General features: G+C 40.8%; 1 protein-coding gene across 2 annotated transcripts in view; it reads right to left on the minus strand.

The window, feature by feature from the left end:
- The window catches only part of Sytl4 (synaptotagmin like 4), a 52,979-nt gene that overhangs the window by 15,780 nt on the left and 24,679 nt on the right, over positions 1–12,520 (minus strand). For both annotated transcript variants that reach the window (XM_013350539.2, XM_013350540.2), the window contains exons 2-7: positions 11,537–11,724; positions 10,817–11,032; positions 10,573–10,682; positions 10,248–10,347; positions 599–700; positions 78–153 (exon numbers count right to left, since the gene is read on the minus strand). In XM_013350539.2, coding sequence (XP_013205993.1) covers positions 78–153; positions 599–700; positions 10,248–10,347; positions 10,573–10,682; positions 10,817–11,032; positions 11,537–11,646 — 714 coding nt within the window. In that variant the 5' untranslated portion in view covers positions 11,647–11,724. The remainder of the gene's footprint in view (positions 1–77; positions 154–598; positions 701–10,247; positions 10,348–10,572; positions 10,683–10,816; positions 11,033–11,536; positions 11,725–12,520) is intronic.

Here is a 12,520-nt window from a genome sequence, read left to right on the forward strand (position 1 = left end):
GGGAGGGAGGGAGGGAGGGGAGGAAAGTGGGAGGGAGGAGGAGGAAAAGAAGTAAAACCAATAGCCTTGCAGTTTACCTTTTCAACTTTAGATTTGGGAGCAGACATCTTCTTCCATTCTGGGAAGAGTCCAGATTTATCCAGAGAATCTCTCCTAGAAATATAGAAGTTAGAACGAAGTCAGGTCTTCCTCGTCCTCTTCTAGCCAGGCCCCAAAGCACTAGTAAGGAAGGAGAGGCACTACCATGACCATAGCAACCAAACTGAGAAGTCACACTTCACTGCCAAGTCAGCTGGAAAGAGTGCCGACAATCAGGCAAGCAACCTTGCCCCCACACAGATGCACAGTCTCCCTTTCCTATGGGAGAGGGACAGAATCCTCCACAGTGCAGCATCCCAGGGAAGTTAGCTCACTCCAGGAAGCTGTGCTCAGAGCCAGGTCAGCAGAATTATTAAAGGGAGACTCCTGCTGAGGTCGCAGCAAAGAGCCCTGGGACAGATGCCAGGAACATTCAAGGTAGAAGAAACCTGCATCCTGCTGCTAGAGAAGAAAATGAAAGCTCAGCATGGTCAGAGGGGAGAGAGGCAGGAAACCCCACCTGGAGGTGCTATCGGAGTCAGCTGTGTAGCTATCCAGACTTTCGCTCTCAGCCTCCAGCGCGCTCTTTCCACTCCTCAGCTTTGGCACTTCGAATGGCACACTAGAATAAAAACCACGACCTGGTGTTTACTCTAGAATACAAAACTACGATCTGGTGTTTACACTAGAATGAAAACCAAGATCCGGTGTTTACATTCGAACAAAACCCAAGATCTGGTCTTTTATGGGAAGTGGGTTTTCTGCCTCTGGATAGGTATCTTTCCCTCTGGTCCATAGTAGTAACCTGAATGATTTTTTTAAACATAAATGGGTGTCAGATTTACAACGCTGGGACTCACACTTAGGGCCTTACATGCCCTAAGAAAATATTCTCCCACTAAGCTGCATCCCCAACCATGGGAGGAGACTGCAAACACTTAAGTCATTTCCCCTTTCTGTGGAAACTGTGTTTAACCCCCTTAGCCTAACAGGAAACTTCTGATGACCTGCTGCTTCTTAGGTCTCCAGGTTCATCTCTCACCCTTCACTCTTCACATTCTACATACCAGAAGACTACAATCTACTTTCTAAGTACCCCAAACTTGTCGTTCTTTCTATGCAGACCAGGCTGTCCTTGAACTCACAGAGATACGCCTGCCTTTGCCTCCAGATTGCTAGAATTACAGGCCTGCAACATCCTACCTGGTGGTAACATTATACTTTATTCCCCTGATTTCTTTAGAATTCATTCATTCATTTTATGTATATTAATGTTTTGCCTGCCTGCATGTCGGTGTGCCATGTGCATGCCTGGTGCCCATAGAGGGCAGTAATAGGGCACAGGATCATGTGAAGCCACAGTTACAAACGGTTGTGAATCACCAAATGGGTGCTGGGACCCAAACCCAGGTCTTCTGCAAGAGGAACAAGTGCTCTCAACAGCTGAGCCATCTCCCTGGCCTCACGTAGCATTGTTCTTAGTACTCAAAAGGTAGGGATAGTCCAAGTGCTCATCTATAGATGAAGGGACAACCAAAATATTGTATAGCAATACAAAGGAATATTGGTTAACTAAAAATGAGCAGAGAACCCTAGTATATATAGCGACATGGATGAATGTTGGAATTTTCGTGCTAACTGAATAAACCAATAAGAATGCCCACAGTTGGTGTGATTCAATTCAGAGGATAAGCCCAAAGTATGCAAATACAGAGAGGTAGACCACAGAGAAAAGGATGGAAGAACTAGCAGGGACTAATTAACGCACGAGGTTCCGTTTTGGAGTCGTAGGTTATGTTCTGACACTCAATAGCTGTGCTGGTTGTGCAACAATCTAAATTTATAACACTCATAGATTCGAACTTTACAAAATTGAAAATTATGGTTTAATGTTACATAAATTTTAACCTCAATTTGTAAACAACAACAAAAAGCAATAAAATTATAACATCAATTCTGACATCCTCCACTCTCTCCAAATAAATTATAGTCTCGACAGGGATCAACAAAGTCTTTCACTTTCACGACTGGCTTCCCATCCATTTCTGTGCATATTTCCACGTACCAACACCCCACAACTCAACTCCAGATTACATATGTGGCAAACGCCTTCTGTGTTCTTTAGACCTGCTTAGTTTTCTGTCTACAATGCTCCTCCTACTCACCAAATACCCTCCATGTTTGCCCCTGCATTTTTTCAAATGTCTCCTTATTATTGGGACTTGCCCTACTATCCTGAGGAAAACAGCACATATACCCACGTGCTCCTGGCACTCCGTATCCCTTCACTCCGGATGATTGTCACCCTCAAACTTGTCGACATCTGACAGACTATACATTTGATTATTTGCGTTGTGTGCTCCCTACTCCCAAATCTACAATCTACAAACAAGGGGCTTTTTTGTACACACAATAGCATCCCAGTGCACAAAACCACATCTGGCACACTGTAAGCTTTCACATACATTTAGCAAAGAAATGAACAGAAACAAGGTAACCAAATCTATATTATCCCAACGTCTCCGCCAGTGAATAAACTTTTCAACTTGTCAGGTGATGTTTGAGCTAGCTCTGTGCAAACAAATAGAAGGAGCTGAGTTGAAATCTTCACATATACAGGTGAGAGAGAGAGGTCATTCTCAACAACTGTACCAGCTTTATCACACGAGACACAGCAAGGAGCTTGGTTTTCTTTTTCCTCAAAAATCATTCCTTTGTCGGCTTCACTGCAAAGTGAAAAGGAACTTCAAACAATCATTCCTCGAGAGGCACTATTCAACAATGGTCCATGGATTGTTTGGTGCTTATATTTCTTTTCTTTTCTCTTTTTCTTCCCTAAAGATGAATATGTTCTGATCCTGAGCTGATGTAAACAACCGTAGGGCAAAAAAGCAATTATTTGACATCTGTGCAGTAAAAATAAACCCCGAGATAGGAGTTCTGGTCTTTATCTGTATGATCTCAGGTAAATCATTTATCCTGCTTTCTTTTCTATAAAAATAAAAGGGTTGAATTCAATTATCTCGGAGGTTCCATAATTTTATGTAAAAATCACTTATGCTCAATCTGTTTTCATGTTTATAATAAATAAGAGGCTGCTCAATTCAATGAGACAAGAGGTCGTAGACAGCCAGAAGCAGTAGATTTCAGAAATTACATCCTGAGCAGTGATGTCAGATGCGTTAATCAAGTTCAGCAAACCCAAGCCATTTTTAACCTTAACTACAAAGGAATAAGGGGCCTCAGCACCTGGAACAGATGACTCATGCCCCCAAGGCTCTCTGATAAAATCACGGTACATATATACAGTCCAACAGCACACGAGCATAGAAACTAATGAAGAGCTCTGGTGTTGGAGAAGTGCCTGGGTTGCAGTTTTCTGTTGTTTTTAACTAATTGACACAAATAAGCTGCACGTGCTTAATTACGCACACTGATGATTTCTGGCAGGAGACATGCACGTCAAAAGCTACTGCTACAGCTTAGTTAAGGAACATATTAATCACTCTCCAAAGTGTCTCCATGCCCCTTAGCAATCCGGCCCTCCCCTTCCAGACCCTGGTTCCAGGCAAATGTTGATCTAGTTCTTTCACTCAAAATTAGTTTGTATTTTCTGAAATTTATATAACAGAATCAAAAAGACTCATAGACGAAGTACTCTTTTTTTTGTTTTTGTTCTGTTTTTGTTTGTTTTGGGGTACCCTCTCACTAGGTAACTCTAGCTGGTCTGGAATTTGCTATGTAGACCAGGCCAGCCTTCAACTCAGCGATCCACCTGCCTCTGCCCTGTCTTCTAACTGCTGGGACCGAAAGTTTGAGCTACCACACTCAGCACATAGGTAATGTTTTTGTTCAGTGTTTTTCACTCAACATATGTATTTTGGGATCCATTCATGATACTGCATGTATCAATAGTTCATGTCTTTCATTACCAGATTAGTACTCTGTGGCATAAACAAACCAGTTTATCACTCACCTATTGGTGGACACTTGAATTGTTTCCCAGTTTTAGCTATCACGAATGAAGCTATTGTATTCTATTGTATACATAATAGACCCTAAGGACACCACCAGAAAATGTTTAAAACTGATGAATGCCTTCAACAAAGTGGCAAGACATAAAATTAATACACAAAAGTCACTAGTCTTTCTATACACAAATGACAAGCAAACTGGAAAAGAAAACAGTTCCAGTCATAATAGCCTAAAAATACACTGGAATAAACCTAAGCAAGGGTGTGAAAGACTTCTACAATAAAAAACTTAAAGCACCAAAGAAATGAATTGGGGACTGTAGTAGAAAATGGAAAGATCTCCCAGGTTCATTGATTGAAAAAAATCAATATGGGAAAATGGCTATTTTACTAAAAGCAATGTACAGATTCAAACAATCCCTACCAAATTTCCAGTGACAATATTTACAGAAATAGAAAAAAATCTTAAAACTCATAAAAAAGCACAAGAGACCCCAGTAGCTAATCATGAACAAAAAGAATACTGCTGAAGATATCACCATCCCTGACTTCAAATTATACTATAGAGCCACAGTAATAAAAACAACATGGTACTGTCACAAAGACAGACTCAGAAATCAATGGACAAAGCCACACAACTACTTCATTCCTGCTGATAAGCTTTCATGGTCCTGGAAGGAGCTATGTAGACCACTGGGAAGTAAAAAATCATGTCATTGGTATCCATGAAGCCAACCCTACATGCTACAATACTGACCTGCCAGGCAAAAGCACCCACGGGTGCGACAGTGGCATAAAGTTTATGGGGATAACTAACTAACTGCTCCAAAGAAAGAATTTAGACCTGTTGCTGACAACCTGCTCAAAAGCCCATGGCTCAGGAGGTCAGAAGCCCTAAGGGAAAGCCTACAACTATATTAGTAAATGGCATGTTGTCCAACCGCTTTCTAAGTATTTATAGTCACACCCATAAACAGCGCTGCCCTCAACTTTGACCAAATAAGTTTCTTTCTTCGGTGGTCACCAGTTAACACAGAGTTATGATGCATCAAAGTACTGCACATTATCCCTGTATACAACATCTACATCAACCATCCTCCCATCTCCCGCCCCCCACCTCCACCAAGGCTCAGGAAACATCACAGAAGGGTGAAGAGAATGTGAAGGCCAGGGGCTGAGGAACAGTACTGTCAAATGCTGTGTTGGGTGCATGACATGGCCAGCGTGCCACCCACAAAACTCACTGCAGCTCTAGTTGTCTGTGCATGAGAAAGTCTCAAAAAGGAGAAAAGGAGATAAAAAAGGAAGCAGAGAAGTAGTTTACTAGAGTAAGATCATGTAACATCAAATTTGCATCATTACTATTAATATGCCATCTTTTTGTTTTATATACTATATGTAAAGTTGCTAAATTTGCTTTCATTCTTGCTCTCCAGACTTTTATAAATGTAAAATAATTTAATTAGTTCTGTGATGAAATATCTAAAATATATGTGTGTGGTATGCATGGCTGTATAAGTGTTTACAAATATGTAGGCATGTGTGTGTGTGTCCAAGATCGACATTGGGTGTCCTCCTTGATCCCTCTCCTCCTCATATATGGAGGCAGGCTTTCTGGCTGACATAGTGAACCGTCATCTTGCTGTGTGATTCTTTGCCAAAGCTTCCCCAACTGCTACACCAAAGCAACTACTAAGGGGGCGGGGGATCTACACTCTAGTGCTCACATTAGAGTGGCAAGCACTTACCAACCGAGCCATCTCTCCAGGCTACACGTTGAAATGTTTTTTTTTTTTTAATTCCAGGGCTGGGAATATAATTTACTATTGTATTACTTAGCTAGCATGTATGAGGCCCTAAGTTCAATACCTAGCACTTCCAAATAAAAATAATAATAATTCCTTACTGTCTTAAAAAAATAAATGAAACGTCTATGATATACATGTACAAGTCTTTGAATGGGCATATGCTTTGACTTCTCTTGAGTTACATATCCATGAATGAAACATTGGAATCACACAGTAGGTGTACAGTGAACTTTTTAAAAGACTCAACTTTCCCAGAGCAGCTGACCACGGTAAACATTCTCCACAGAAGGGACTGGGAATTTCAGCTGTTTCACATCCAGCATTCATTATGGTCAAGCTTTTGAAATGACAGTTATTCTGGTGAGCATGTGGCATCTCATTGCTATTTTATTTACATTCTTCTAGTGATTAATGATGTTGAACCTCATCATTTGACATCCGCATATTATCTTTAATGAAATATCTGTTCAAATCTTTTGCTCCTTTCTATAGGATTGTCTGTATTACTGCTTTTTAAGTTCTTTTTCTTTCCATTTTAGACTTAACATGTCCATGATATCATCTTTTGAAAAGAATTAAAATGCAGGTGTTTAACTCACATGGGTGTGTATGGAGACCTTTGGTAGGTCACATGTTAAAGTTATCAATGGCTATTGACAATGACTGGGCAAAGAAAATTAGGTTACTGGAGAACTTAACTATCATGTTTCTGTATACTTCTTTTCAATCTTTGGTTTTACTATATAGCCCAGAGTGGCCTCAAGCTTGTGGTCCTCCTACTTCAGCCTCATGAGGAGCTGAAAATACAGACATGTGCCACTAGTTCTATACAGGATTTTTTTAAACAATCATAAAAAGTGTAATAAAATCTTTTCTCATTGGGAAAATTAAAGAAAATCTCCTCACAACACATGCCTAAAAAACACCATCAACATTTAACCTCTGGAAGAAGTATCTACATCTTGAGTTTCAATCCTCTGGATGCAAATATTAGCTATCTTAATATAAGCCGTTTCACTTCCATGGTTATTTCAACCAAAACAGTTTCGTTACTAAGAAAGCCAACAACTGAGCAAGCAATCCTGGAGAGACACTTCAGAAAGTCTCAGGCTGCACCCCTCCATATCTGAGCAAATGAAGGCAGGGAAGCAGGAAGGGTAGGATTCTTGCAAGATATATAGTGCTGGAACTACAGTATCAGGCAGGAGTTTGGCAATGGTGGGACAAACTATCCCTTGCTACCCTGCACAGGCCCATGTCACCCTTGGTGACTGCAGAGAGTCTGTTTTATAAATCCGAGGATGTTTCTTTCTGTTTCAGATGTGGGTGCAATTTAAAAGGGGAAGGAGGGCAGCCACCTCTTTGTAGTCTCTTGAAATAAAGGTTTTGATTTTGTCGCAAAAAAAAAAATCAACAAACAAATGGGGTAAAGTGTAAGTCTACAAATCAAAAATTTAAAAAATCTATAGTTAAGAAAACAAAAGATTTGGGGAGCTGAGGAGATGGATCAGGGATGCTTGCTTTCTAAGCATGAGGACCCGAGTTTCAATCCCTAGATCCTATGTAAAACCCAGGTATTACCATGTGCCTGAACCCACTGCTTTGTGTGGAAGGAGGACAAGGACCACTGAGACTTGGCATCCAGCCTAGCTCCAGGCTTGGTGGAAGACCCTGTTTCAAGGGAATAAGGCAGAGGATGTTAGGGCAGGATACCTGATGTCTTTTTCTGGTCTCCTCAGGTACACACACAAAGACAGAGATACAGACAGACAGACAGACAGACACACACACACACACACACACACACACACACACACACACACACCATACAGACAAAAATAAATCAGGAAACAAAAACTTTTTAATGTTCAGGAGATACACATTGATACTACAATCTACTTTCCATCTCTCCTTTAGGGTTACAGAAGAATAGGTACAACAGGGCTGGAGAGATAGGACTAAGAGAAGTGGTTCCTCATCATGAGGGTCCTGGCTCAATTACTAGCATCCACATGGTAGCTTACAACCAGGGTTCCAATATACTCTGCTGGCCTCTGCAGACACAAGGAACAAATGTGGTACACATTCATACAAGCAGGAAAATTTCCCATACACATAGGAGTAAAACAGTGCTCGTCAGAAGAAGAGAGAATAGAAGGGTATTAAGTTATAGTTATTTCAGTGTAAGAAGTTTTAGTGCGCAAGCCTCCATTTATGTGACTATATATGACTCTGTGTACTATATCGTTTAAAAAAAGAAACAGTTTTGAACATTTTCACCATAAGAGGTGAGAATTACAAAAAGTAGCTTTACTTAACTTGATTTAAGTTACATGATGTATGCTTTTATTAAAATACCACATGCTATTCCATAAGTATATACAATTTTTGTATCAGTTAAAAATCTTAAATCTTGGGTTGGCAATTAGCTCAGTGCTAGATCCCTTGCCTAGCAAGCACAAGCCCCTGACTTTGGTTCTTAGCTCCAAAATGAAGTTTAAAAATCTTTTTTAAGTGAACAGATGCATGTCCTATTTTTAACGTCAAAATAAAATTTAATAATCTTTTTAAAAATAAAATTAGTTTAACAGACCAGCTATGTGATATATAGTGATATTTCCCTCAAATGGGGAGCGCATATATGATGGTGGGCTCACAAATTTACATCATACAGCAGTGTCACAGCTATCTTACTTTGCATAAGTAGACCTTGTTCTATTTGCACAAGCATCAAGCAGACTTGCTAAAGTACACGAGCTCAAATACAAGATGATAAAACAACAAAAATGATTTTAAAATTGAAAAAAAAATCAAAACTAAAATCTAAACAAGATAATTTAACCAGGCCATTTAATTAAGTCAGAAAATAGAGAAGGGAAGGGAAAGGGTAGAGGGGAGAAAAATAATGTCCCAAATCCAAATAGCATGGAGGAGAAGAATATGTTGGGGTCTCCACAGTTAATTACTTCCATCTTTCTCTTTTGCTTTTGTATCACACAGTTTTTAAAAACATTACAGAAATAGAGGTTAAATGAAAGCCAATGTCCTTGAGGTGGTGCCCTTAACAGGAAAAATGTTTAAGGACATGGTACTGAAAAATTCCAACTATGAAGAAAACTACCACCAAGAGTATATCATATATCAGGAAAAAAACAGCTCAGAATAATCATCCATGACTTACACTCTTCAATTACTAATATTCAAGAGAAAATATTTTTTCCAGTAAATTCATCCAATTGATATAATTGGTCCACACAAATTCTAATACCCATGCACACCTATGTGCACTTGTGTACGTGCAAACACAAAGTTACTTAGAGGGGTAAAAATGTCAAGGTGGTCTTCTTCATAGTTAGGTTCAAAGACAACTGAGAAATGACCTACAACAGCCAGAAAGAAAAGAAACATGACTGAAGCCTGTAATGCTCAGCTAAGATACTATTCAAGTGCAAAGGTAGTTGACAGGTATTCTGAACATGAAAGAACGCAATCAACATCACAAACCCTTCTTGAAGCAATTTCCCAGTAATGGAATCTAGACAATGAAGAAATCAAGCCAAAGTAAAGAATTCAGGAGTAGAGAAGTCACTGTGTGAGGCTTGATTGCAAGCAAACCATCCTTAGAAATACGACACTAAAACTCAACCAGTTTGAAAAGTCTGGTGATTTATGGCTGCATAACAGAAAGAAAATATTACAAAGTCTGGCCAAAAATTAAATAATTTTAATAACACAGTGAGAACAGAAGAACAGTTTAGGAGGGTGTGGAAGCAAGCTCCCTGGAACTAGAAAGACAAAAGTAGTTCCGCAGTTAAGGATGCTTACTGCCCTGGCAGAGGGTCCAAGTTCAGTTCCCGGCACCTTTGTCAGGCACCTCAGAACTGCCTAGGGGTCCAACTCCAGGGTGGCTAACACCCTCTGGCCTCTGTGCATATACCTGCACACAGACACACACCTTTCTAAGTAAATAAATCTTTGTTAAGAGTTAATAACTTTCACCGGATGGTGGTGGTGTATGCCTTTAATACCGGCACTCGGAGGCAGAGCCAGGCACATTTCACTGAGTTTGAGGCCAGCCTGCTCTACAGAGCGAGTTCCAGGACAGCCAGGGCTACACTGAGAAACCTTGTCTCAAAAAAAAAAAAACAATAACAACAACAACAAAAATAGAGTTAATAGCTTTCTTTTTCACAGTACAGCGCAACATAAGAGCAAAGTAAATTTGCCAAAATGTTGATATTTACATAGAGCTAATAGGATCACTATTGATTTTTTTCTCCTTTGATTTTATCTGTACTTTCCAGGTTCCCTCTAAAATGCCTATTATTTTAGAAAATGAATTAAAAGTAATAGAAGAATTGAGCAATACTAATTCCTTGGCTCTTACCTGGCTTCCTTCTGTTGTTCCTGAATGATCTTTCTTCCAGGCCAGATATCGCCCATCTGTGTCTGATGAAGGAGGGGCTGTCCCACTGGCTCTCTGTTTGCTTCAAAACAAAAGCAAAGTGGGTAGTCGTAATAAGGGTAAAGAAGGAAACAACCTTCAAAGCATCTTTCCTAAAACACACACTTGCTGACACTACGGGACACATTCTTTTATATTCCCACAACGAAATCACCACTGGCCAGGCTACAGCTGGATTCCACAGAAGCAGAGCTATCCCCCTGAGGCTAAGGCGCTTCAGGGAACAGCCTGTAGGCCCTTTCCATACCTGCAGGCTTCCTGCGCAGGGACATCCTGATTATCTCGCTGCCTGTCCGGTATGCAAAGCGGTTTACTTTCTGATCATAAAACCAATCGCCAGTTGCTTTCTTCAGCTCTCTGGGAGAAAAGAAAAGGACAAGTCGGATGTATAAACAATGACTCTTTCATTCATCTAACACACTTGACCAGAAAAAGTCACACTACAGCCGGACTCATCCCCCTTCCTTACTAGACCGCTGAGTGACACTCACATTTCCTTGGCGCACACCTTGCACCTCCAGGAGCCATTACTTTCTGGAACGCGACAGTCTCGACACACTAAATGATTACAACCCACACAAGTGTTGCTCTTGGGAAGCAAACGGCCCAGGCTCTCCTGGCACCGGGCACAGGTCCGATCACTGTAGTGCTGGCTGCCCCTTTTGGCACCTTTCCGTTTTATCTCCAGTAGCTCATTCTTCAGTCGCCTGCCAAGACCCAGAAGGAGAAGCAAGAGTGGGTTTAGGATTTTAACAAGCTGAGGTAATGACAGTAACTCTACTGTGTTGTGTAAAAAGAAAAACGTGGGCTGTGCGGTGGTGGCGCACGCCTTTAATTCCAGCACTCCGGAGGCAGAGGCAGGTGGAGCCCTGTGAGTTCAAGGCTAGCCTGGTCTAGTAGCGAATTCTAGCACAGGCTCCAAAGCTACAGGGTCGAAGTGGGGAGGGGAGAGGCAGGGGAACAGAGAGCTCAATAAAAATCAATAAAATAAATCTGAGTATCCATTCTGAAAGCAAGAGCTATGCCTGTGTTGTAGACAGCCTTCTTCTCTGAAAAATAAAAATAAAAAAAGAACAAATGAGGAGCCCAACTTGGCCCACTGAGCTGTAAAATCATATATGTAATTCCGACAGTGAGTCAAGAAACAATGGAAAAGCTTGGGTATCCTTGGTTGGAAGCCTGGAAGTACATACCATTTCTGGGACTCTTACCTAATCCTTTTCTCATCTGCTTTTCTGAGTTCCTCATCTCTCTGCAGAACACTGAGGATCAAATCCCTTTCCATATCAGACAGAAAGGAGAGGTCTAGGATCTCCGACATGATGGATTCGTCTCCGACTCCTTATCTTCTACTCTTCTTTCTTCAAAGCAACCGGGCAAGGAGAGTGACCAGAGTTGTCTGAAATAAAAGAACAATTCATTTCACAGAGATGAAGTCCAGATTATGTCCAGAATAACTGCACAGCCCTAGGTAGCCTTTCTCTGGGCTACCTCGTCCTTGAGGCAAGCTAAAGAGAGAAGGTAAAAGAACCTGATCTAGTCACCGTTTCTTCTTTCACACTTGAACCATGCCCTACAGTGATTTCTTTGAGAAATTACTCATGACTCTGGGAAACAGCTGGATCATTCAGAATAAGCATTTTCAAAAACATCGTAGAACCAGCTGAGTCAATCTTCCTCCACCAAGTACGTCCTTGACATCCAACTTTATTATCCTGTATTCTCAAGTCTAAATTCTATTAACCCAAATAATCAGGCAGGGGTCTCTGCATTGAAGGGGACTTCAAGTTCAGGCTCAGTTCTTCATTCTTGACTAGCTCCTGTGTTCCTGGAATTTAGTCAGCTTCCTGATAATTCTTGAAAAGATTCTACCACCCCCGCTACCTCCCAAATAACCCTGCACTTGAGAGCAGCTTCTTCCATTTCGTAAACATTTGTTGAGCACCACTCTATAAAATATTTTGCAAAGCACTGGAGATACAGAGATGACTAAACCATGGCCCCTGCCTTTCAGAAATTTGCACACATGAACACAGTACTTTGTACATGCTATCAAGGTATTGCAAATTAAAACTATGAAAACTTACTTAAGTATCTAATTCTGTCTTACATAGACAGGGGACGGAGAGACAGAAAGAGACAAAGAAAGAGAACACTATTACATGTGAAAGTTTTTACAGAAAAAGGAGATTTTG

Source organism: Microtus ochrogaster, chromosome X, assembly GCF_000317375.1.
Source record: "Microtus ochrogaster isolate Prairie Vole_2 chromosome X, MicOch1.0, whole genome shotgun sequence".
Taxonomy (NCBI): Eukaryota; Metazoa; Chordata; class Mammalia; order Rodentia; family Cricetidae; genus Microtus; species Microtus ochrogaster.